Here is a 27,085-nt window from a genome sequence, read left to right as displayed (position 1 = left end):
AACTGGCAAAGGCATAGCCTGAGTGTGGAAATTATGTCCATTGCAAGTTTACATGATAATGTAGATTTTGTGTTGAATTTTGGGCACCGTGGAAAGCAGTTGACATGACTTTAGATCCCAATAACCTTGGCATTAAACTGTGGTATGTTTGCACATTGATGCAGAACATTGCCTCTGAAGTTGCTGATGAATCATGGAGATAGTTATCAAGTCTGCAGAGAAGCTGTTCCCAGAAGCCCCGCAGAGCTCACCAGTAGTCTTGAGTGTTTTTGCTCACTGTCTGTGTCTGCTCTGAGCTCAGAACAGTGTGCGGACCCCTTTCTAAGCCATCAGACTATTGGGACAGAACATTGCAGCAAGGGCAGCCCATCCCTCGTGCTCAGAGCAAAAGGTGGTGGTGGAAGCCACGGCACACTGGATCCCTTCCTAATCCGACAGATTTGGAACATCAGATGCAGCAAGCAAGAGGAACACACGGACAGAGTAGCACTCCACACTCAAAACGTCTCAGCCAGTACTTGTGACTGGTTCAGAAATTAGCACTGAACGTAAAACCAGATTGGAGAACACTTGCTGTCTGTGATTCCAATGTCCTGGAGAAGTTGCCGTCCACGGAGTATCGCCCATCTCCAGAGTACCATTCATCCCTGAGAAACTCTGCAGCCTCAGCCCAGAGTGCTCAGGTTGTTTATTAATCTTCTCTGGGTTTTAATCATCTTAATTTTCTTTCTTCGTTTTGAACCTTTAATCCTGGGGATTAGCCAGGCGTGGTGGCACACACCTTTAATCCCAGCATTTGAGAGGCAGAGGCAGGTGGATTTCTGAGTTCAAGGCCAGACTGGTCTACAGAGTGAGTTCCAGGGCAGCCAGGGCTACACAGAGAAACCGTGTCTCAAAAAACAAAACCAAACAAATTCTGGGGATTAAACTCAAATTCTTATGTTCATAAGACAAGTATTTTCCCCAGCAAGATACCCTTCTGGCCACCCGTAAAGTGCATTTTACCAGGCATATTTTCTTTTAAAACCTTTATATTTCTAATTTATTTCTGTGACTTTAAGTGATGTGTCTGTGTGTCTGTCTGTGTGGGGGTGTGTGCGTGCTGACAGAGGCCGGGGTCAGGGTTATGTGTCAGGCTGCTTTGGCGGTTGTTTTAGGACACGGGGATCTGTCTAGTTTTCTCTGAGTTGGTGTATCTGTTTTATGTTCTGTTTGACTGGATCCTGAATACTATGGCTGGTGGACATGACTGAAGCATAATTAGTCCTTCATCTAAAGGCCCTGGTTTTAGCATAGAGTAAATCAACAGGAGTGTGAGCCAAGGGCGCCATCTGTACAGGACAAGCTCAAGCCATGTAAACCAGCGAAGCGACACAGAAGCAGGTTCTCCATGTCTCAAGTTCGTTTCTTCCTTGTGTTTCCCAAGGACGCTGGTTTTTCCGGTTCTGATCAGGGGAGGGAAGCCCACCCTGCTGTTCACCTTTGTCTTGGCCTTCTTGTTCTGCACCTTAAACGGCTACTTGCAGTGCCGGTACTTGAGCCAGTTTGCGGTGTATGCTGAAGACTGGGTAACCCATCCCTGTTTCCTGACAGGTGAGTGCACACAGGTCAGCCCCTTCCTCTCTCCTGCCCCACCGGCTTCTGTCAGAAAGCCCACATTAGAGAGGGAACCACAAGTCTATAGAGGGAACCACAAGTCTATAGAGCGAACCACAAGTCTATAGAGCGAACCACAAGTCTATAAGAAGAGGAGTTGCTTCGCTCGCTCTCTCGCTCTCTCAAATGCTTTTATTTTTAATGTATTTTTTGAGAATTTCATACATGTGTATTGTATTGCTTTTTTTAAAAAAAAAATTATGTATGTGAGTACACTGTTGCTGTCTTCAGACACACCAGAAGAGAGCACTGGATCCCATTACGGATGGCTGTGAGCTACCATGTGGTTGCTGGGAATTGAACTCAGGACCTCTGCAAGAGCAGTCAGTGCTCTTAACCGCTGAGCCATCTCTCCAGCCCCATATATTGTATTTATAATCTTCCCACCCGTCTCTCCCCATCCTCAGACTCTTCCATGTCTCCACAACATCCTCTCAGACTCATGACCCCTTTTTCTTTAACTATTGTGACACATGTATACACACACACACACACCTCAGGAAACCCACTGAGCATCCATTGTGGCTCATGTGTATATGCGTTTAGGGCTGACCACTTGGGACTGGATGCCCTAACATGGAGCTGATCCCTAGAGAAAAGTTGATTCTCCCCCTCTCAGTGGCCATTGGTCACCTTCAGCTCTTCATTGTGTGAAATTTCCCCCAGACGCATCGGCATACCAGCTGGTGGTGTCACCTTGTAAGTCTTTGTTTAGGTAACTGTACCGTTGAGACTTCATGGGCACACTTCATGTCATGTCTAGAAGGTACTATGTCACAGCAGATGTCCTGGTCCTCTGGCTCTTACAATCTTTATTCGTCCCCTTTCTTGATATTCTCTGAACCTTGACTGTAGTGGTTGGGTTACGTATCGGCTCAAATTGGGCAGTGTGCCCTCAGTTCTCTGCGTGGTGAGAGATATAGGTTCCTGTAATGGTGTCTGCTGCAAGAAGATGCTTCCTTGAACACTTGGCTAGGTTGGAGCACAGGACCTTAGCTAGGCCTGGGTCTCAAATGAATCAAATGAGTCATATTTATGTAAACTGTTGGGATCGTTCTGATAACATCCTTTCTGCCGGTGGGTGTAGTCATCATCTGAAGCAGCTCCTGGGATAGGCACAGCACGTCACCCAGCAGCACCCTGAGCTGTCTGTCAAGTGTTTACAGACCTCTTGTTTTCCCCACCATTAAACGGAAGGACCCGGATATAGCAGTGGCGCGCCCAGCAGGAAGCGAGCCAGGTCCCTCACCTGTGTGTGGGTTCCGTCCAGGGCTTCCCTCTGTGAAGACACTGGAAGCTGCATGGATAGGTAGTTGTCCTTCAGCTAGTTACGGCCAGAAGCAACATTATAAGGAGAAACTCAGTTTGAAAGATTTGCCCTGGCACGTAACAGAGGAAGAGGATTCTCTGGGCTGCAGTGATGTATGATGCAGGTGGAAGGGCTTTACCACAGAAATGCACAGCCTGTTGCAAACTGTCAGTGTGTTCAAGGAGGCTGAGGCAGAGGGAAGGTTGTAAGAGCAAAGTGAAGGGGAGTGTGGAAGGTATTTACAAAGATAGCAATGGTGGTATCGAGTTAGGGGCAGACCCCTTACAGACACATCTCCTAAAAGGTGCAGTAGCTGCTGGATAGGGCTGAGTAGGATTCTGGCAGAAGCTGTGTGGTAGTTACCACATGAGTATACACATGCTCCCCCCCCCCTTATTGTTTCTACATAAATACATGCTTGCTCCCCTGCTCTAGTGATCCTATATGTACACATGCATGCCCCCCTGTTCTACTGTTTCTACATGTATATATGCAATGTCCCTTGTTCTACTGTTCCTACATGTACACACGCATGCCCCCCCACTCTGTTGTTCCTACATGTATATACATGCGTGCTTGCTCCTGCTCTACTCTTCCTATATGTATACATACATGCCCCCCCACTCTATTGTTTGCCCTCCCTCCACACACACACTCTATTGTTCCCACATGTACATGCGTGTCCCCTCTCCCGGCTCGGCTTACTTATTTATTTCAATTAGGTTTGGCAAAAGCGGCTCCATTTTAACTCTGGTAATGTATCAGTTATTACTCTCCTTTCTTTGACAAAATATGAAACAAAGCAGCTGAAGGAAGGAAGGGTTTATTGGGGCTCACAGTTTGAGGGTACAACCCATCATGGCAGGGGAGGCTCGGCAGCAGGGGAGGGAGGTGGCTGATCACATTGAATCCACAGTCGGGAAGCAGAGAGAGATGAGGGCTACAGCTCAGCTTGGGTTCTCTTTATTCAGCTCTTGACCTTAGCTGTGGAAGGAGCCACCATATTCGGGGTGGATCTTCCACCCTAGTTAGAGTTGGAAGGGAAGGAGAGGAGGGGAACAGAATTGAGCTCCAAGAACCTGCCCCAGCCCCCAGAGCCCAGTGCTCCTGGAACCCTGTCAGATGCATCCCGGAGGTTTGCTTCTTCCCCACAAAATGCTACATTTTCATCCCTGTGCTACACTTGTTACTCCACATTCTGAGTAGCAAGCAGTAGCCAAGCCACAGCCTGGATACTCTCTTGTCTTAAGAGTCCTTCCACAGAGCAAGTGAGGCCGCTTCTTTTGAATTCAGCCCCATTCCAGTTCTCAGGATGTAGGCAGAATGCTGCCAGTCTTTGCCACAATGTAGCATCATAAATGGCTTCTAGCCCAGTTCCTGATACTGTGTTCCCCTCTGGGATAGCATGAAGCAGGTCTCTACTATCTATGTTTCTCTTGGGAATCTGGACTTCTGAACTCCCACCAGGATAGGCCAGTAAGTTTTGCTTACATCTTTCTCCAGCTTCTCCAGCATGAAGTTCCAACTCCCACTGTAAGCCAGTTAGGAGCGTGGCGGTCAAGGTTATCTTTGCACCGTTGCTATTTTTTTTTAATGTTTAGGATAGTGATTTTTTTGTTTTTTTTAAGATTTATTTCTATGAGTATACTGTAGCTATTTCCAGACACACCAGAAGAAGGCATCAGATTCCTTTACAGATGGTTGTGAACCACTATGTGGTTGCTGGGAATTGAACTCAGGACCTCTGGAAGAGCAGTCAGCCCTCTTAACCACTCCAGCCCGCACCGTTGCTATCTTTGTAAATACCTTCATTTTGCTCTTATAGGAATGCTGTACCCCTCCTTCAAAGTAGTTTTGATTGGTATTAGTATTTTTCTCCTCCCTGTAACAAAAATCACTATTTGAGAGGACAGCACATCCTGCTAGCATGACCTGGTAGTAACTGGTCATGTTGTGTCAGCAGTTGGAAGGCAAAGGGCAGTGAACTCTGCTATCAGGCTGGCTTTCTCCTTTTATTTAATCTAGGACCCCAGCCTGTGGCACAGTGCATCTTCTAACTCCGTTAACCCGTGCACACTTGTCCAGATGTTTGTCTCCTCTGTGTCTGACCCTATCGAGCTGACAATCAATTTTTAACCATCTCAGATACATTTTTTTAAAGGTTTTAAAAATTCCACAAGTTAAATTCAGTGCATGTCTTGGATGAACACAAATGCTAGTTTTCTCCCAATTTCCAGCATTGAGGAAAGCTGGTCTCCCAGAAGGGAAATGGGGTAAACACAGGATCCGGACAGTCTACTTTCCTTTATGACTACGTAAGAGCCAAATCATGTAGATATAAAATCCAAAATCCAACCATAAGAAGAACTAGTGAGTCCACTCTAGATACAGAAAGCCTTATCACAGCATTTGATATGTTTAGGAAAAAAAACATGTTATTTCCGGTGTCAGTGTCAGGATAAGGAGACCTAGGAGCCTATTCTGAAGGCTCTGTTTACTATGAGAGGGCACCCTGTGGCCTGGCAAATTCAACAGTTTCCTTAGGGCACACAGCACTGATAACTGTTGCAACACCATTTGGCCTTCACATTTTTAATATTGCAGAAAAATCAGATTTGGCTTTTGATATCGGAGTAATTTTTTTTTTATTGTTGTTGCTGTTATAAAGCAGAGTTTTGGCGTTTTGCCTTTCCTGGTGAAAATAGCTGGTGTGACACATACACTTTCCGTGATGACCACTTCTGAGACACGTACACTTTCCGTGATGACCACTTCTGAGAGCCTCTTTCCTAACCTCCATGCAGGAGCAGACATGAATGCATCTTCATTAAAGTCTAGCACGCCGGCCGCACCCTAAAAAAAGGAACACTCTTGACGGCTCTAAGAAACATCCCAGGGAAAGAGGCCTCAGAGGTGCTGGGTGGGGGCCAGCGAGAGCCGTGTAGTTTGTAACCCCTGGGGATGGAAGCTAAGGGGACGAGTGGCCAAGTGTCAGAGGAGAGATGACTCGGGGGCTGGGAACAGGTTAATGGAGTGAAAGCCAGGGACGTGCACTACAGATCCAGAAGGAAAAGGAAAGATGAGGAGCAGAATCACGATCCTAGGATCTATGCCTACTCCCCAGGGGTAAGGTGTGTAGCCAGTAAGCATGTGCCTCTCCTTATATGGAGGGGAGGCCTTGAGCATTTCCTCATGCAGTTTTCCAGAGGAAAAGGGGAGATAAACCTACTTGTAGGCTAGTTCCCTGTTCAGGTCATACGTGCAGGCTATTTCCCTTGTCCAGGTCATACGTGCAGGCTATTTCCCTTGTCCAGGTCATACGTGCAGGCTATTTCCCTTGTCCANAGGCTATTTCCCTTGTCCAGGTCATACGTGCAGGCTATTTCCCTTGTCCAGGTCATACGTGCAGGCTATTTCCCTTGTCCAGGTCATACGTGCAGACTATTTCCCCTTTCCCGCTCATACGTGCAGGCTAGTTCCCCTGACCAGGTCATAAGTCCTGTTTTCTGTTCCTGTCATGGTAAAAACACAGGTTGAGACCACGAATTAGGTCAGAGTGTTTTGGGTAGAATGGCTGTCCATAGCATGCTCAAGGAAGCAGCCTACCGCCACTGCTCACACTGGTACATGTGGTGTTGCTGCAAGCCACTGCTCACACTCAGGCTGACATCAGTACAAAGGATGGAGGTGTGCTGTTCAGTTGAGCATGGCTTCCTTAAGTCTTGTCAGTTATTAACTATAATCATCTTGTTTATTCTTCAGGCTTTGCCCTGTGGTTAGTGGGCATGGTGATAAACATTCACTCAGACCACATCCTGCGGAATCTGAGAAAACCAGGGGAAACTGGATACAAAATACCCAGGGGTAAGTATGGAGGGAAACTGGATACAAAATACCCAGGGGTAAGCATGGAGTTGCTACACAGTTGCTTTGCACACTGCCTACTTGCCTTCCTTTCTCAGCTCTGCAAATTCACAGCCTCATGGGGCAGCATTTCCTACTGACTGAAAGTTTACATTGTGAACCACAGTTAGATCTGGCTTTTGGAAGATGATTAAGGGGTGAAGGCTGTCAGTGTTTGGAGGCAGGACAAGGAGGACATACAGGCCACTCTGGTACTTCCAGTCCAGCACTGTGATGGGATGGCTTCTTTTATCAAATCTCCATCTTTAAAAGCTGCATAAAATATTGGATGAGATTTTTTGTTATTGTTGTTTAGAAAAACCTTTAAAAATACATTAAGTGTACTGCCTGGAAAAGCAGTCATGTGCCAACAGCATCTGAGTGTGTGGAGGAGTTCGAAGAATAGGGTGTGACCGTGAATGACTGGTACCCCTTCCTGTTCACTTATAGCCCAAATCCATGGCCCTTGGTTCCTCTGAGAAGCTCAGAGCTGTGGGTTATGTTCCCTATGGTGTGGTGCTTCCACTGGCCTGGCCGTAAAGTCCTGGAGACACCTGCCTTCACCACATCCATACAGCCCTCACTGCAGTGTCATGCCCAGAGGAAGGGATGTTCAGAAGTTGTGGGTCCCACGAGGAACTAGAACACTGTGTATCAGAGGTCCACTGACCTGGAGGACTGGATAGGGGCAGATTTTAAAGTGGGGGTGTCATTGATGGGTAAACTAGGAAAGTTTTGTGGGTGAACCTAAAACTTTGATAAAGAAAGCATGTGAGGTTGATTAATAACAAAAATAAGATGTGCCCCCCCCAAAAAAAACCCAGTAAAATAAACCACACCAAATTTCAAATTAATGCTAACTTCTAAGAGTCAGGAAGTAGCAAAGCCAACCCGAAAGTTCCAGCCGTGTGATAGGCTGCTGTGTGACTTTTCCTGAAGAGGTATGAGCAATGATCTATTCTCCCAAGGCAGGGCACTGAAGACTGCACAAAGAAAGGATTCCACTCCAGTCTAGAGTCGTGAGCAGGTGGGTTGCTTGGTGTGGCTTACGGGAGCATGGGTGACTCAGAGGCAGCTGGGCCCCCACAGCCCACCCCAGCCCGGGAGTGACTCACAAAAGCCACATTGCTGGAGTACCCTGCCTGACTTGCCCACTGGCAGCTTGCCGGGGTCAGAAGGTCTCTCCTCCCCTGCAGTGACTATGGCCTTTCTAGTGTGAGAGGTGCCCTGTGAACCCTATCACTTTTCAAGAGACTCCTGAACCATGTAAACATTGCGGGGTGGTTTCTCGGTCTCATGCCTTCCTCTGTGTGCGAAGGTTTCAGTTTGACGGAGACAGCAACACAGCTTAGGCGTGGCAGGGGACAAGAGCTGAGGCATGGGAGAGGGTTGTTGAGGTTGAGCGCTTGTGAGCTCCACTGCGGGAGTCCAGTGCGGCTCTCCAAAGGAGAGCGTGCCTGGGCACTGCCCCTGCCTCCTGCCTCCCATCCACATCTGCGTGCTAAGTACCTGATTCCAGATGTGGGAGACTGATGCAGGGCACAGACAGAAGGATGCACAAATTGCTCAAAGTCCAAGGAAGTGACAGGTTCAACAAGCACACCTCTCTTGTCGCTACAACCAGTTACCGATCGATCAGACGGTAACTTGAGGAGGACGTTTTGGCTTGCGGTTGAGAGGGTACCAGGAAGCATGGCAGAATGTCACGGCTGGGACACCTCACCTCAGGGATCAGGAAGCCGAGGTGAAATCAGGATTGGGCTAGAAATACTCTGAAGGTCTACCCGCCTTGACAGCCACTTTCTCCTAAAAGTCCTATAAGCTCCCCCAAATGGTGCCAGCACTGGGAAGCAAGTGTACAGACACACGAGTCTATGGGGCACACTTCATATTCACTGCTGCTCATAAAGTCCAGAGATCCCAGGGGAGGGTGGTGCCTAGGCAGCATGGTCGCATGGAAGCCCAGAGGCACTGGGCTATACATCCCCCTCGCCGCAGAGATGCCATCCAGATGCTTGCCCCTTTCCCTTCTTTTTCATTCAAAATTCTCACCGTCTATTCATGGCTGGCTTAGAACTTGTTCTGTAGACCAGGCTACTCCCAAGCTCACAGAGACTCCACCCCCACCCCACCCCACCCCACCCCCATCCCCTGCTCCCATTTCCCAAGTGACTGGTATCAAAGGCGTGTGCCATCATGTCCAGCTCCTCTCATTCCTCGATGCCAGATTTATGTCCTAACCCAACATATTAAAACCTGAAGATCAAGAAAGAGAAAATGAGGAGAACTTCTCAGACACGGTTAAGGAAGCAGCCGCAAAACCTGTCTGAACAGGAATGCCTCCCAACAAGCAGAGGAAGCTGGAGCTGACATCCCAGTGCGGTTTGTCTTTGGGCACAGAAGTGAAGGGGATGCAGCATCAGTGCCTGTTGGCTGGAGGCTAGCAGAGTACCACCTGTAACAGGCAGAGCGGCCTTCATCCCGCAGTGAGGACTAACAACTCCTTGTCTGCAGCAGCACCTCCCCAGAGGCCTCCACAGCCCTGAGGGCAAGCTGAGCAGAAATGCAAAGACTAATGTCTCCCAGACAACCAGAGATGCCACAGGCACCCAGGAAAGGCCAGGCAGGCAATCTCTTCCACAGTTCATCATTTCTAATCTTTTGAGTGCAGAGGAATGCCAGGAACACCAGAGACAACAGAAGAACAACCAGCAGGTCCCACCCGAAGGATATAAAACATGTAAGTGAAAAGAGAATGAAATGAAGCCTGAGAGACTCTGTTCCATGATACCTGCACAAAGCAGGGGGACCTCCGGGGTGCCCTGAAAACCCAAGTCAAGAGAACATTGGTGAGGAAGCCTCATCCCTGCCATTCAGAGGAGCTCAGCACACACCACGGGTAACTGACAGAAAGCCATCAGCTGCACCGGACAGTTCTCCGCTTGGTGGCTGCTCAGATCCTTGAGGGGACCCCCCAAGGAGGATACACATGCTTTTACCGTAGCATTCCTTGCATGTACTCTGTTGGTGGTTTTGAAGACCCAGGGCACCAGGGATGGATGAGGTGAGATAGCCCCGAGTCTTGAGCTTGCCCCCTCACTGCACACTCTGGATTTCAAGAGGCTCTTTGAACGTGGCAAGGCCACATTTTCTCCTACACTAGGTCTGTGCTCAGTGACGGAGTCACACCCGGCAGAATCATTTACCAGAGTTGACATTTACAGTGGTGTCACTGGCCAAGGCCAAGTGAGCTTGTTTGGCAGGTAGGTGGCAGAAATGGGAATAGATATGGAGATAGGATCCCAGCATGTCCACACAGGCAGGTACAGAGACCCATGCAACTTGGACAAAGGGCAAGCACTGTGGGCTATAGGCAACAGGAATAACCCACTGCTTTGTTTGTTCAATTAATATATTTTTAAAGAGCAGATAAAAACTTGACTGGCTGGTTAGAAGGTCCTGGGGATCTGCCTGCCTCCATCTCCCCAGATCCAAGATTACAAGCATGGGCTCCTTGTGGCCTTTTTATGTCTGGCGTAGGGATCAAAAATCCAGTCCTTGTGCTTACAAGGCAAATGACCGGGCCATCTGATCCGTTCTTAAGCTTCATAAAATCAGCATATTTTAATGTCCTCGGCAGTGCACTCATTCATGACATGTTGTACAAACTTCAAACACTGTCTTGTTCTGCGCGTCTTTTTTTTTTTTTGGTTTTTTTCGAGACAGGGTTTCTCTGTGTAGCCCTGTCTGTCCTGGAACTCACTTTGTAGACCAGGCTGGCCTCGAACTCAGAAATCCACCTGCCTCTGCCTCCCAAGAGCTGGGATTAAAGGCGTGCACCACCACGCCTGGCCTGTTCTGCGAGTCCTTAACGCTGCCTGTGTATTAAAGGAACAACACCGGGATGGTGAGATGTCTCCATGGTTAAGAGCACTGACTGCTCTTCCAAAGGTCCTAAGTTCAAATCCCAGCAACCACATGGTGGCTCACAATCATCCACAATGAGATCTGATGCCCTCTTCTGGTGTGTCTGAAGACAGCTACAGTGTACTTACATATAACAATAAATAAATCTTAAAAAAAAAAAAGGAAAAAAAAGGAACAACACCTAGCAGAGTGTCTGGGATTTTCAGTCAGCTAGCTGTATGCTCACCAGCTCCTGCCCCCACCCCCATGTGTTTCCCCCAAGAAAGTCACCTCTCCACACTGGACACCAAAGAGAAAGATCACTTAGAGTCCTGTTGCAGCCTCAGCTCCAGGTTGGGGTGTTGTGGCATTTGAAGCAAGTCTGTAGAGGTGCCCAGTTCGAGGACTCAGACAATTTTTTTTTCATTTTTCATTATCATCATCATCGTCATCGCCGTTGTCATGTGAGCCTGTGTATGTATGTGCAGGGGCAGGCACATGCCACACAGCACACATGTGGAGGTCAGAGGACAACTCCCGGATTCAGTTCTTTCCTGCCAGTCTGTGGCTCTGAGGGTAGAGCTTAGGCCGTCAAGCTTGGCAACAAGCACCCTTAGCTGCCTCTGGGCACAAGCCCAAGCTCTAGCCTCTCCGGTAGACACTACCTATACCCTAAGTCCTGTGTCATATCCCCAAGACACTTGGGTTTTCATGGAGGATACCATGTACCCTATGCCACTGCACCAGTGTGTACCCTTGTTTCTTTCTTTTCCTTGGCGACGAGCAAGACAGTATCATCCCAAGAAGTGTCTAAAGCAACAAATGATCCCCACAACCTGCTTGCTGGACTCTGACCACAGAGGCACACAGACAGGAGTTCTAAAAACAGAACCTGAGATGTGTGCGCACGCACACGCACGCACACACACGCACACTCATACACACACACATATACATGCCTACATATACATACACACATTCATACACAAACATGCATGCACACATACACACACACATACACATGCCTACATACACACACACATACACATGCCTACATACACACATACACATATGAACACACACATACACATGCCTACATACATACACATACACACACATACATGTAAACACACATACACACATGCTTGCATACACACATACATACATACATACACACACATGCCTGCATACACACACACACACACACACACATACACACACTACAATTAAACCTCTAGAATTTGAAACCATTTCTTTTAATTGTATGTTAGGTCACAGACCCTCTTTGCTTTCTCCCTCCTCATCCCCCCCCTTTCCCCCAGGGCTGTATCTTTGCCCAACTCCACAGACTTGGACTTGACTGGGGCAGTGAGAGAATGAAGAAAACACAAGCACAGGTAGTCACACAGGAGATCTAGTATCGGGACTGGACTATCTGATGGTGAAAGCACAGCCTTTGGAAGCTCATCGTGTTTATGGTATCATGTTGACCTGAGAGCTGAGGTCATCGCAGAGAACTGATTCAGAGGTGGGGGCATGTGAAATACAACTGGATCCAGGAGGGAGGTTTAGCTGGTTTTGATCGGAGGTTTCCATAAAGGAGCAGTCCAGGCTGTAAATATCTATGGGGAGAAAACTATGGTAGACATTTTCTGCACACACTGTCAGTAACCACACACAAACCAGAGAAAGGCTTTCCCATCCCTCTGAGCCTCAGCCAGGAAAGGTGCTGCCACTCCATAGGACTGAGACCCAAGCCCTTGACTTGACCATGCCCATGACAACACACACAGTCACGCAAGACTCAAGGGGCTTCCTAGGCTCCCTACACCTTGGACAAAGAGTTAAGAAGCTTCTCTGTGCTGTGCCTCCATACCTCAAGATAAATGTATAGTCCTACCCAGTACCTTGTGTCTAGACTTGGTTAAACCAGATGATATGAAACTTCCTCACCTCCCCTGAGCATCTGTAAGAGTCAGAGATTCCCACAGTATTTGGGGATTGGAAGGCTTTTTCCTTCAGGCCTCCCTTATGCTAATCATGGGAGCTGTTTCTCCAGTGGTGGTCATGGTCCGTCCCCCCCCCCCCGCGCCCCATCTCTCCATTGTTACTAGGCATTCTCTGCTACTACAGCTTATCTAGAATGGTGAGCCCAGGTTGGCATCTGACCTGCATTCTCCTTCTCTTCTGAGAATTATGCCACCTCTTCCACCTCGGCTCCCCCCAGGACACTCATATACTCTGGATGCTGACCAGAGCCGGTGGTGATCTCTGGTTTCTGGCAGTGGTTTTCTGACCTGGGAGGTGGACACGTTTTTAAAACAAGCTCCACCCACAGCAGCCTCCCATGGAGCTGTGGGTGGGAACCTGGAGCAGGGCACACCCGGGCTTCTCCGCAAAGCACCTTCAGGTGTTTGTCACTCTCCACAGTTACAAAGTGTCCAGCCCACCTTCGCCTCACCTGCCTCAGTTGCTTTCACAAGCTGGCCATTTTGCTCTCCCTCCGTGGGGTCTTTGCTGCAGCCTCGTCTCTTGTCCAGCGCATACACAGTAACTTCTGCCAGACTGTCACCTTCTCAGAAAGGCCTACTCTCTACTATAATGAGTCCCTTCTACCTTGTCTCACTGCCCTTTCTCTCCCAGCCCTGTAGCCTCTTCATGTGGTGTGACATCCCTCCTTTGTTTACATTGGAGTTCATGACTCTGGATGGGGAAAGGGAGTTTACCAAGTGCCCTAGTGCCCCGTAGCAGAGTCAGGCCTGGAACAGGGCTCCCTGTGTTTTGAAAAAGTGAGTCTGTTCTTTCCCCTCACTATCCGCCGGCCGTCAGCTCCATATCAGCGCATCACTAAGCCAGCTCCTGTTTGGCTATTATTCTGCATTCCCTGTGGCTGAGTGTGTCATCTCTGTAACTATAGACTTGTCAGAGAAGCAGACAGGCATGGATACAGGGATGCTGCCCCTTCTGAAGTTGTGCTTGAAGGAGTCCAACATGTAGCAAAGGCATCTCTCTCAATGGGTGATGGTTAATGAGGACCTCCTAATTCTGTAAACTTCTCTGTTTCGGTTGAGCTGAGACAATTCCAGTCACTACAGCACTTTTGTTCCTAGAAGTAAATTAACCTGTGTCTGTAGACTTTGTGGCTCCCCTGCCTCCAGGAACTTCCTAGAATGTAGTCATGGCTAAGAGGGTTGTTTATTGATCTGATCGTCCATTCTTTAACTCACTATTCCTGGGTTACACCTAGCAGTGGCCAACCACAGGCCAAACAGGGAAGCTCTCAATTTTCTCTCCTGCCCTCCACTCCCACCCTGTCTTAAACCTCAGTGTGTTAATGACCCCTCTCTAGATTTTTCTCCCAAATAAGCCTTAGGTACCATACTGTCCTAAGTTTTCCCTGCCTTGATCATCTCTCCTCACTGCCGCACACCTCTGCCTCTTTCTCTCCCATTCCTGTGTCCAACCCCGACTCCATTCCCCTGGAGTGCTTTCCGCCTGCCTCTTCCCTTTGAGCTCCTTGCATCCCTGACAGCTGACTTGGCCTTGGCTGAGCATCGTTTGTCCCTTCTTCAGGCGCTTCTTTTCTAATCTGCCTTAGACGCAGACACCCCAAAAACCATGGAGCCTATCAGAGAGCTTCCCCAGACAGAACTGTGTGTCTCCCTGAAGTAGGGCTGGGAAGCAGTCTCTGTCCTCTGGCTAAAGAGCTGTTGATTGGGGGAGGGAGGGCACATCTTCCTTTTCTATTGAGAAGATTCTCATCCCTCCTTGCCCGCATGGCCCAGCAACCCTCTAACTGTCTAGACACTTTTTGTCTCTTCAAAATTTTTCTGCTAAAGCATAGCCTGGCTGGGGAGTTATGTGGCTGCTGGTCACATGGAAGAAGTCCTCACGTTTCTCTCTCTCTCTCTCTCTCTCTCTCTCTCTCTCTCTCTCTCTCTCTCTCTCTCTCTCTCTCTCTGCCTTTCAGGTTCTCCTCCATATAAACCCTCCTGTCAGTCTCCCAGACCCAACCTCCTTCTCCAGAAACCACCACCTCTCCTAATGTATGCCGCTTTTCAAAATCTCCTGCTAAAATTGACTACAGAAATGGGCTGTTTCCAAATCTTGCGGGAAAGGGGACAACAGCTACCTTGACTGGCTTTCTGTCTTAGCAACACTCCTTTCTCAACTTGACCCCCAGCTATGATCTAATCCTGCAGTCTTTATCTGACCCCTCTGTCCTTCTGCTCTGACACATGTAACAGCTTGTGGCCGCTGCCCATGTCTCTTCTGACAGCCTCTGTTGCAAGCATTCCCATTTTCTTCTTCTTCCTGCACTGCCCGACACCATTTAACACCTGGGCCACCATCCCCCTCCCCACTGGCCAGCCTAATACCTGAGCACTATGGAGTCTATACATTCTGCAGATAACTCCCAGAATCCTGCTAGGTGCTGTTTATAGTGACATGTCCCTTTTCTCTCTTTTCATCTAGGAGGCCTGTTTGAATATGTATCTTCAGCCAACTATTTTGGGGAGCTCGTGGAGTGGTGTGGCTTTGCACTGGCCAGCTGGTCCCTCCAGGGCGTGGTGTTTGCTCTGTTCACCCTGTGTGCACTGTTCACCAGAGCGAGGCAGCATCATCAGTAAGTCTTTTTTAACACGTCTCTGCGCTCTTAGCTCATTCTTAGACATCAGCATAACAATTTCCAGGCTATGTCGCTTTCAGAGTGCTACTGTATAAAAGCTGAGAGCCCAGGAGTAGGGCCTGCAGCTTTGGGGGATCCTCTCTCCTGCCCGCAGCTTGGTGTAAAGCGGGAAAGGACAGAAGTCAATCAGAGAGCCAGGGATGGGGCCCTTAGTCACTGTTCTGTTGGTGAGACACCATGACCAAGGCGACACTTATGAATCAAACATTTAACTGGGATTTTGTGTACAGATTCAAAGATGGAGGTTCATTATCATCATTGTGGGGATCACGGCAGGAGGCATGATGCTGGAGAAGTAGTTGAGAGCTATATCCCTATCTGTAGGCAGAAAGAGACAGAGGAGAGGGAGAGGGAGAAGGAGAGAGAAGAGGAGAGAGGTGAGAACAAAGGTGAGAGATCCCGACTTGGCAAGGGCTTTTGACAAGGTCACGCGCCCGCTGATCCTTTGACAGCTCCACTTCCTGGTGACTAAGCACTCAAATATATGAGGCTCCGTGGGAATTCTTGTTATTCACACCACCACAACCCCCCCCCCCGTGGGATTGCAGAGTCCATCGACCTAACTGGAGAGAGAGAGGAGAAGCAGCAGCCTTGTCCCATGGGGATGGGAGATGCCCAGGCTGGGTATTTTATAGGGCTTCCCTTTGGTCCTGGTGATAGTTCTGTGACCTTCCTGCTGTGTGACCTTGCAGTCAACACAGGAAGAATGCATTCCATTCACTTTTCTGGTCTACTTAGACCCCTCTGGTTCCCCATCTCAGACAGGAACACCGACTCCTGTCAGGGAATAGAGCAGTGACTGCTGTAGCTGCTTCATGCTAAGAAGGGGGACAAGTCTACAGGTGTTAGCATTTTGTCTAAGCTCTGCCTGCAGTTACCAACAACAGCCAGGTGGGCCTGATTCACTGTAAAAGGGGATGCTTGCCCCCTCCTCTCTCCTCCCTTCCCCTCCTCTCCTTTCCTCTCCTCTCTCTGACTTTCTCTGCCTCTATTGCCCTCTCAGCTCCCTTCCTCATGCCCTGAATAAACTCTATTCTATACTATACCATCCTGTGGCTGGTCCCTTATGGGGAAGGGATGCCTCAGCATAGGCCCAGGAGGCACCCCTTTCCCCCACACCTGACCACACATCCACCAAATATATCCCTTCTCCCCTAATCTTTTTATAAAACACAACATTTGGTGCTGACAGGGACGTGGATCTTGAAAAAAGAAAGAACGCTTATGTGGTTTTCTGGGGCTGCTCCAGGTGGCTTCGATAGAAATTGGTCAGGCAGTGCATCTTAGACTCTCTCTCTCTCTCTAAGATGATCTGTAGAAGCCAAGTGCTGGAAGAATGCTAGTGGCTATTTTGGTAGCTGTTGGAGAGGCTAGGATCACAGTGAGAGGGGCCTCCCAGAGAGAGAGAGAGAGAGAGAGAGAGAGAGAGAGAGAGAGAATTTTAACCACCATTTGATTCCAGCTTGCCTGCTTCATTGTTTTCTCTCAAACTCTAGTAAAACTGTCTTCCAGCCTCCTTCTGAGGCCATGGTTTAACTTTCTGTTGAATAAGATTGAGAGTCCAAAGAAGAGACTCTGATTTCCCTGGCAACACCAAGAATGTCTTGCGATTTTCACTCGTAGGGGTTTCCTGTGGAAAACTGAATTTTTTTACTTCCCATTTCTGGTCTGCTTCATAGTCAGATGCCGAGAGTGACTTTCTTGGTCCCCGTTTTGTTAAAGAAAACTCCTTCACAATGGACTCATGTTCAGCCTCCTTACCCCCCCCCCACACACACACACACACAAGACAGCAACCACTAGAGGCCGTGGTCCCTGTGCTCAAGGAGCTGGTGACTAAAAATGAAGCTAAATCTTGTTTCCTTGGCTCCCCTGGTGCACCGATGGGCTAATGAAGAGGGGGGCCCCCCTGCCTCCTCCCTGATGCTGCCTCTATCTAGCTCTGTGAACATAGGTGAATGAGGCTGGATTGAGTAGAGCAACTGCCTGGAGTAGACTCAGCAGATGTGGCTAATGGCTTATCTCAGAGCTGGTGTGGTTTACTAAAGGTGAAAACTAGGAGGGGGAGGGGAGGTTATAAGGTGCTGAGCCATGGGTAAGGTGAGGAGGGATCCCATTATTTAGTGTGATGTCTCCTGGTGGCATACTAGACTGTAGTGGCTCGTCCCTGCTGACAGACTAGACATCCCCATTCAGGTGGGCTAGGGGATTCAAGTTGGCAAAGGCAACTTTGATCTGAGATTTTCCCTATCGCTGCTCCTGGGTTTCACTTTAGATGGGAAAACTTCCAAAAATTCTCCAAGGTACTACTTGGCTGCCTTCTCTGACTTCTTACCTGGGCCAAGTTAGACAGATGGGAAAACCCTGAGGCATGGCCCCAGTGTCCGATGGGACGTTTCCCTTGCAGGAGGTAGTGGGAGACTTTGGATTTGCTGATGTTCACACAGCCTTCTCATTACTGGAGTCTAAAGACAGCAGAAGGTGTTACAGGCTTGCAAGCAGTCAGTGACCCCAAATCTAACCAGAATTTTTGGCTCAGACCATGGTGAAGGTGGATACAGTAATCCACTTGCTTCTCCTCGATCAAGGCTACTGACTGCAATTCACTCGTGATACATGACATCTCAAGACCTGTCAATTCTTGTTCCCAATGAATGAGCCAAAAGATGATGGGCGTAACTGGGCCAAATTCATATCCCTTACAAGGAGGGCAAGTGCTCCAGGCGCAGTGAGCTGGGCGGGATTCAGTAGAATTCTGTTCAGTGTAAATCACTGGGCACCATTTTACTGAGGAGCGCATGCCTCTCGTGTATCTGCCACTCACACTCATTCAAAACTAAGACCACAGCTGTATAGACCACTTAGACGGCCTTGCATTTTCCATAAAACTTGCTTAGGAGTTTATGAACCACAGTGTGTACATAGGTCATATTTTATCTTACTGTATACCGGCGTTGTATGGCACTATCTTCCAAGCCAAACAACGGTCATGGTCTGAGCTGTGAAAACCTAACAGGTCATACAGCCAGGCTGGCTGACTGTCCCTGGGTTCTTGTCGTTATATATCACAACGTGGCTGGATGTCTTTCCAGAATGAAAAAGAAACCTGGAAATTTAAACATGTTACGGGGGCCTGGAAAAGTTATATGGTCGTGCTAAAAACGTATGCTAACTCCATATACTTGAAAGTCATCTGAGAGAACCTCAGTTGAGAAAAGACTTCCATAGGCAGGCCTGTAAGACATTTTCTTAATTAGTGATCAATAAGGGAGGGCCCAGCCCATTGTGGGTGGTGCCATCCCAGGGCTGGTGGTTCTGGATTCCATAAGAAAACAGGCTAAGTAAGCCACGAGGAGCAAGCCAGTAAGCAGCACCCTCCAGGACCTCTGTGTCAGCTCCTGCCTCCAGGTTCATGACCTGATTCAGTTCTTGTCAGAAATTTTTTGGATGATGAACAGTGACGTGGAAGACAAATAAGCCCTTTCCTTACCAAGTTGCTTTGGTCATGGTGTTTCATAACAGCGATAGTGACTCTAAAACAGTGGGGTGGGCAGAAGGTCAAAGTTCAATGCACCGACCTCAAACTCTGCTTAAATCAATGGAAGTATAGGTCAATTCCTCAAAACAATTACCCTCCAAGGTCAAGTACGTCCCAGGGATGATACTATGAGGCATCCTGTAACTGTGGGAAATTGCCTGTGAACTCTAACCAGTGTCCAGTCAACACTGAGGGAACATCTCCCTCACAGTTGGTGAAAGGAGAAAGGAGCCAGAAGCTCCTCTCAAGCTAGGGATTCCTCAGATCCACTCAGATCCCTGCGTGGCTGTGATTCCAGAAGGGGTGGTTTGAACAAAACGGCCCCCACAGGTCAGTATGGAGTGGCCCTATCAGGAGGTATGGTCATGACAATAATGGACTAAACCTCTGAACGGTAAGCCAGCCCAAATTAAATGTTTTCCTTTATAAGGGTTGCTGTGGTCATGGTGCCTCATCACAGCAAAAAAAAAAAAAAAAAAAAAAAACCCTAACTAAGACAATGGCCAGGAAAATAGGCTTAGGCTTTGACCGATGTTGAAAAGAAAGAAATGAAGAAAAGATGATGAAGAAAAGAAGACGTCACACTTTTAAACTCAGAAAAGTGGGCAGACTTGGCAGGCTGCTTGTTAGTGGCCAAAGCAACTGCACTGAGGTCAGGGTTCTCAGAGGGAAAGTGTGATATCTCATCAGGGGGCAATTGTTCCTCCTGTCTCTTTACCGTGACTTCCTATGGGTCCCTTGGCCAGGTGACTAACAGCTCCAACTGGATGGACTTTTAATGAAGGAATCTGTAGTATGATATGTTGTACTCACTGGAATAGATCAAAATGTAAGGTCCCCACCCAAGGCCAGAGGCAGATTCCATTCCTTTGGCTAGGAGCAAATCACTTTCTTAATGGACCTTAAGAGAGCAACCCTAATGCCTCACAGTGGACTCTAAAGCTATGGTAGCATTTCCCCCATAAGAATAAGGAGCCTATCCAAACGCTGACACCATTGCATACACTAGCAAGCGTTTGCTGAAAGGACCCAGATAGAGCTGTCTCTAGTGAGACTAGGCTGGGGCCTAGCAAACACAGAAGTGGATGCTCACAGTCAGCTAGTGGATGGATCACAGGGCCCCCAATGGAGGAGCTGGAGAAAGTATCCAAGGAGCTAAAGAGATCTGCAACCCTGTAGGTGCAACAACATTATGAACTAACCAGTACCCTGGATCTCTTGACTCTTGCTGCATATGTATCAAAAGATGGCCTAGTCGGCCATCACTGGAAAGAGNNGCCCATTGGACANNCAAACTTTATATGCCNCAGTACAGGGGAANGCCAGGGCCAAAAAGTGGGAATGGGTGGGTAGGGGAGTGGGGGGGGGGTTATGGGGGACTTTTGGGCTAGCATTGGAAATGTAATTGAGGAAAATACCTAATTTAAAAAAAAAAGAATAAGGAGCCTAAAATCACTTAGGAAATGGGCTACTTGAGAGGCTGAGGCAGGGGGATTTCTAATTCCAGACCAGCCAAGGTAACATAACAACATCCTGCCCCCCACCCAAAGGAATAATTTCTTTGTCCTTAGCTTGCAAGGCCAATATTTCTGAACATATTCTGGGCTGGTGTGTGATATATATATATATATATATGCATATATATATATATATGTGTGTGTATATATATATGATATGTACACATATATATGTACACACACACATATATATTTAATAACTCAATAAACCCTACAACCAAACCATCAGATAAGTTACTGATAAGAAAACCCCTAAAAGAGACAGCCCTAGCTGTGTTTTCATTGCAGTGCAGTAGAACTATTCTGCCTGGCTGAGAAACTATAGAAACTATAGTCACTGGAATCTCAGTTTATAAATGCTTGCACTGACTGCAGAGCCCTAGGACATTAGCTGTTGTAGCTTGCTAATATGTTTATAAAAAGATAAACACGGGGGGGGGCGGGGATATGTTCTATGGAGGTGTGGTCAGGTATGGGAGAAGGGAGTGCCTGGGGGGGAGGCCATGCTGAGACATCCCTTCCCCCTGAGAGACCAGCCACAGGATGGTATAGTATAGAATAGAGTTTATTCAGGGCATGGGGAGGGGAGTTAAGAGGGTAGTATAGGCAGAGAAAGGGAGAGAGAGAGAGAGAGAGAGAGAGAGAGAGAGAGAGAGAGAGAGTAAAGAAGTAGAGGAAAAGAGGCTGGCCATGAGGACCTGGAGATGGGGTGGGGGAAGGAAAGCGAGAGCAAGAGAGTGAGGAGGGGGCAAGCAGCCCCCTTTATAGTGAATCAGGCACACCTGGCTGTTGCCAGGTAACTGTGGGATGGAGCTTAGACATTAGCTAACAGCTAATACATGTACTCTGTTGAGGATAAACCTTAAAGAAATTTAAGGGGAGCTGAGCAGCCATAGTTAATTAGCACAGCACTGAGTGTCGGACAGGTCACAGCTCTCCATAACTTGGCAGAGCAGATACAGACACGTTCTTGTTTCTTCAGAGTAAACACTCACACCCAAAGATCAGCCATAGACCAAACACTGAAACTTGAGAAACAGATTAAGCTACTGTAAAGCTACCTGCTGATCAAGTTTAATGGCCCTTTAAAAACCACCTCAGTGTGTCCTCAGAATACAGTGATGGAATTTTTTGCAGAAGTGATTTAGAAAAGCAAGACAACGGAATGTGTTTTGGAACGCTGGCTGTTCCCACCGCCTCTCCAGCCTGAGACTCAGAAATGTGGTCTGTGTGGTTCAACATCACTCCAGCCCTCCGGACGTAGAGATGAAGAACCTCTGAGGAGGACCTGCTGTGGAGAGGCTGGGAGCATAGGTACATTCGGAAGTCATACACACAATAGCTGACGGGAAAACAATTTAAAGATTGATTGGCATAGACTGTGCACAATCGAGGTAGGCAGCTAGCTTTCCCGAGGAGTAGTGTTGGGCCATGAGCTCAGTTAGCAGCGTTAATACCACTGAAAAATAGGTGCCAGGCCTGTTCTTAGTCACGTAGGTGACAGCTTTAGTTCTAGGGATGGGAAACAGAACAATTACGGCTTAAAAAAAATCATCTATATGTGTATGCAAACGTGGAAATCTTAAGATACGACATTTTGAGGCGGACTTGTGATTTCGGTAATTTGTGTAGAAAGGCTTACTTTAATTGTGCAATCAGCATATCTCATCCCTGGCTATGTAATGATTTTTTCAAGCGGATCTGACAACACCTTTAGGCAAATAGCCTACCACCTTATAGTGGCCAAAGGTGTACAGCATCCCTCAGCCGTGTGCCAGGTCACATGACGAGCATGCACCCTCCACTTCACTGACTTGTGCTCGCCTGGTTGTTCTGCCCTTGCCCTTCTGGGTCATCTTCAGAAGAGAGCTTCTAGAAGAACCAACCCCCTTTATACACATGGGGCTCCCCGTTCAGGTAAGCCCAGGGCATCTTAAGAAGGAGCTGCTGGAAATGGCTGAGCCCCTGGCAGGCCTGTGGGTACTTTAGCACCTGTGAGTGTCCACAGTCACATTGTGAAATGGGTCCCTTGTTTGCATTGGCAGCCATCCATAACCTCTGGGAAAGCCTCCCATCACTGGGTCATGCCAAAGAGGTGACAGGGGATACAGAGGCCCTGACCAGCTTCTTGTCATTTTTCCCATTGCCTAGGCAGCAGAGGACAGTGACAGTGGTGGCTAGCCGGCCCCGTAGGTTATCATTTCTGTATTTGTGGACCACAGCCCGTCTCTGCTTCCCTTCCCATTCCTTGCCTCATATTTCTGCCACCCTAGCAAATAATCATTTTCCTTTATCATCTTCACTCTGCTTAGCATCTCCGCTGCCTATGGAAGCTTTGCGTACCATTTCTGAATCTTGTAAAGGAGAAAGTGATTTTCTTCAGATGAGGCTTCAGGCCCCTTTGCTCAGTCTGCCCCCCAGCTCCCCTGCTCGGGCCACCCTCCAACCCAGCCTCTCACGTGGCTGCCGCTCCTTCGTTCCCATCCTTACTCCGCCTATTTGGTGGTCAGCCTCCCCGGCTGGCGGACTACGTTGATGTAATTACATCAAAACTGAAAATATCTTTTGTTTGGAGCGAAGAGCTGAATTTCGGACACCACCAATTGTATTTTTGTTGTTGATGTTGATGATGATGTTGAATGAGTTTATAATCCTAGCTAGCCTGTATATAAGACACACAATCCAGGTATTTTATTTTATGTGTTTATAAAAAAGATAAAGAGAGGATATGTTCTATGGATGTGTAGTCAGGTATGGGGGAATGGAGTGTCTCAGCGGGCCCATGCTGAGGCATCCCTCCCCCATGAGGGACCAACCACACGATGGTATAGTATAGAATAGAGTTTTTTATTCAGGGCATGTGGGGGGCAGTTAAGAGGGTAGTAGAGGCAGGGAGGGAGAGAGAGAGAGAGAGAGAGAGAGAGAGAGAGAGAGAGAGAGAGAGAGAGGAAGGGAGGGGAGGGGAGAAGAGAAGAGAAGAGAAGAGAAGAGAAGAGAAGAGAAGAGAAGAGAAGAGAGAAGTAGAAGCAGGCCATGAGCAAGTAGAGAGGGGGGAGGGGTGTAAGGTGGCAAAGCAGAAGCAAGAAAGGAAGAGAGGAACAAGAGAAGGAGGAGGGGGACAAGCAGACCTTTTATAGTGGGTTGGCACACCCTTTTATAGTGGGTTGGCACACCTGGCTATTGCCCTGTAACTGGGAGCGGGGGAGGAAGCAAAGCTGGTTGTTGCCAGGTAACTATGGGTGGAGCTTAGACAGAATGCTAACATTATTTACAAGCCGTAAACCTAGAGTGGACAGAATTGGAGCTACCCTAACCTATTCGTCAGCTATGAAATCCCTTGTTACTCGCTGTTCCTCCTGTCACATGCTCACGGTCCATCTCCTCTCAAGGTAGCCCCCTCCACCTCTGTCTTCTCCCTCCCTCCTCTCCCTCTACCTGTGACTCCTTCCCTGGATCCTCAAGTCCCACCTTTCTCCCTGACTGGCTCAAGCCTCTTACCAACCAGTTACACTGGGTAGCAAGGTTCACATAGCATCCCTTGGAGTATGTGGGTGATCGCTGGCAGGATAGGGCAGGATGGGGTGGGCAACCACATCTTGAGAAGCCAGTACTTAGCATTAGAAGACAAGCAGCATCCAGCCAACCTGCTACAATATTCAAGACACGTCAGCAACTTTCCTTCCAAAATGAAAGATGAATTTACCTAGGTCGCTCCTGAGACACACTCCGGATACTTGAAATTGCTCAAATATGGACAAAACTACACTTAAATGCCCCTATTGTTAAATACAAAAAAACAAAAAACCTTAGGGCTGGCAAGGTGCTCAGTAGCCTAAGGCATTTCCCACCAAGCCTGAGGATCTGAGTTCAATGCCTGGTACCTATACAATGGAAAAAGAATCAATCCTTAGAAAGTTGTCTTCTGACCTCCACACACTTGCCACAGTGTGTGCACGTACACACACATACACACACACACACACATTTTTAAACTGTAAAAAAGAAAACCCTTGGTATTTCTTGCATAGTCAGAAATCTTCACCATCTTCGCAAATGCTTAAATGGCAAAATGAATTGGTCTTTAAACCTTTTCTCTCTCATTTTAGGTGGTACCACGAGAAGTTTGAAGATTACCCCAAAACAAGAAAAATACTAATTCCATTCCTGCTTTAGTGTGCTGTCCATGCTATTGCCTTCCATAAGCTGAGTGTCTGTCTTCCTGGTGACTTTGCTCTGAGCACATACAAGTGAATTGTTTTCCTTAATTCTCCTGCAGTTCCATAGTTCTCAGGAAGGGCAATGGGAGGGTGTTGTCCCCTGGTAAAGGACAAAGCCACACAAAAACTAATCCACCATGTACAGTTAGGGGCTACAGTGCCTAGTAGGTGAGAAGCAGGGAGCAATGGGTCATTTCGGTGCCTCTGGCTTCTGGTACCCCTTACAACAAGAATCCCACCCAGGCCAGCAGCAGTCACATTCCTCCTTCAGAGATATATGTTCTGCCTGCTCAGCCCTTGCCACAGAGGCCTGGAGGTGTGGGAGTGTGGCCCAGGGGCAACCTGCCATCCTTGACTACAGACCCCTTTGACCCCCAGACACTGCTAAGAGAAGTGTTCCTACAACGTGTCCTGTCCCTAAGAGGTGAGACTTCACAGTATCCATTCACTCCCTGAGCCCAATTTTGTTCTTCCTTTGGACTAGAATTCATTAAGGTCCTTAAATAAATAAATAAATAAATAAATAACACTCTTAATATTATAAAACAAAATGTCAAAACAGAATTTCCTATCTTGAATGCACCCCAAGGACCAATCATGGCACATGAAGATGGAAAGCTCAGGGCTAGCCTGGGCTTTGTAGGGAGACCCCCTTTGGGGGAAAAGATGATAACAACCGGCTAACAAGCCAAGGAATTGACAGCAGTAATAAAAGGTGCCACCCACACAAGCACCAGCTTGGTTGGGAGAAAGATGTTCACCCAGGATACTAACCCCACTGTGGCCCTGGGCAGTCTGAGGACCACTGGTGAAGAGCCATCCCCACTGGATGGATAAGCACTGCCCCAGGGCAGCAGCTGCACGTACCACTCACCCTTCGCCATCAGATGCCAGCACGAGAGAAAGCAGAACAGACAGGAGTGTGTGCTCTGATCCCAGTAAAGATGCTGCAGGAAGACCTGCAGGCACACCTAACGGTGTGCACAGTGCCCACCACCTGCCTTTCCTGCACGTACCACCTGCTGTTCTTGTCCCCACCTCTGTGTGCCCACGGCCACCTTCCCTTGCCTTCCCAGCAGGGCTTCCTCAGCTCTTTTGCTCTCAGACAGAAACAATTCTCTGTGCTTCTGGTTCGCAGAATGTCTAGGCTTGACCCAGGAAACTTCATGATGCAGCTACTTCATTTTAACAAAGGACAATCCTTTACCCTCCCCTTTTCGGACCAAGGAACTGTTTGAAAACCTAAAGCACTAAATATTGTAGCTCTTTTCTCAAAACCTTAGTGAGGCCTACCTGGTGTGTTCTGAAAGGTTTGTGTGGGAGGATGTACGCAGCTGAGACCCTGGGGTTGTTTGCTGTGAATTTGACCTCCTTTGGAGGGCATGGTGCTAAAGTTGGAACCCAGGACTTCAGGTTGCTAGGCAGATGTCCTGACACTAAGCCACATCACATATTAGCCCTGTGATGCCTCTTTGTTTATGAAGGACCAAAGTGCCCACAGGCTTGTAGTTGCTCCCCATGATAAGTGAGAGATTAAGAGGAGTCTTGTACTAACACTATACTCTACTTCATTCCCTGAAACTTGTTATTTACTTGTGTAAACCCTGCTTATTAAGGAAATAATAAAACTACAGTTATAAGTCCAGTTCTATTGTTTTTCTTCATGACTGGTTGGGACTATCACCTATTTAATATTCAGCCCGGGAAGCTCACCTCTTTTCCAAAGTTGGGTGGTCAAATACCCTTTAATACCCTAGGTGAGGATACATAGTCATAAGACCCGTTTATGGTTTTAATTTAGGTTGTTTGATATTCAAGTGAAAATCTGTCCCAATAGGTTTTGGGTTTTGTTTTGTTTTGTTTTTTCGAGACAGGGTTTCTCTGTGTAGCCCTGGCTGTCCTGGAACTCACTCTGTAGACCAGGCTGGCCTCGAACTCAGAAATCCGCCTGCCTCTGCCTCCCGAGTGCTGGGATTAAAGGTGTACACCGTGAGACAATGCCGGGGCCTAGCAAACACAGAAGTGGATGCTCACAGTCAGCTATTGGATGGATCACAGGGCCCCCAATGGAGGAGCTAGAGAAAGTACCCAAGGAGCTAAAGGGAACTGCAACCCCATAGGTGGAACATTATTATGAACTAACCAGTACCCCAGAGCTCTTGACTCTAGCTGCATTTGTATCAAAAGATGGCCTAGTCGGCCATCACTGGAAAGAGAGGCCCATTGGACTTGCCAACTTTATATGCCCCAGTACAGGGGAATGCCAGGGCCAAGGGGTGGGGGTGGGTGGGTGGGGGACTGGGGGGGGGAGTGTATTGGGGACTTTTTGGATAGCATTGGAAATGTAAT

The 27,085-nt window shown here is 48.0% G+C and overlaps 1 protein-coding gene and 1 long non-coding RNA gene across 2 annotated transcripts in view; one reads left to right on the top strand and one right to left on the bottom strand.

The window, feature by feature from the left end:
- Srd5a1 (steroid 5 alpha-reductase 1) overlaps positions 1 to 26,381 on the top strand; it is a 37,096-nt gene extending 10,715 nt beyond the window's left edge. Inside the window, exons 2-5 of the mRNA XM_021179799.2 lie at positions 1,427 to 1,593; positions 6,728 to 6,829; positions 15,251 to 15,401; positions 24,626 to 26,381. Of these exons, the coding sequence (XP_021035458.1) occupies positions 1,427 to 1,593; positions 6,728 to 6,829; positions 15,251 to 15,401; positions 24,626 to 24,692 (487 nt within the window). The 3' untranslated portion in view covers positions 24,693 to 26,381. The remainder of the gene's footprint in view (positions 1 to 1,426; positions 1,594 to 6,727; positions 6,830 to 15,250; positions 15,402 to 24,625) is intronic.
- LOC115029078 lies at positions 12,087 to 13,416 on the bottom strand. The gene is made up of 3 exons (XR_003834636.1): positions 13,236 to 13,416; positions 12,944 to 13,071; positions 12,087 to 12,396 (listed from the first exon to the last, which is right to left on the bottom strand). It is a non-coding gene; the product is annotated as an uncharacterized LOC115029078 (long non-coding RNA).
- Positions 26,382 to 27,085: the final 704 nt, after the last annotated feature.

Source organism: Mus caroli, chromosome 13 (genome assembly GCF_900094665.2).
Source record: "Mus caroli chromosome 13, CAROLI_EIJ_v1.1, whole genome shotgun sequence".
Classification (NCBI taxonomy): domain Eukaryota; kingdom Metazoa; phylum Chordata; class Mammalia; order Rodentia; family Muridae; genus Mus; species Mus caroli.
The sequence above is the reverse complement of the archived record's forward strand: the minus strand, read 5'-3'. Positions and strand labels throughout refer to the sequence as shown.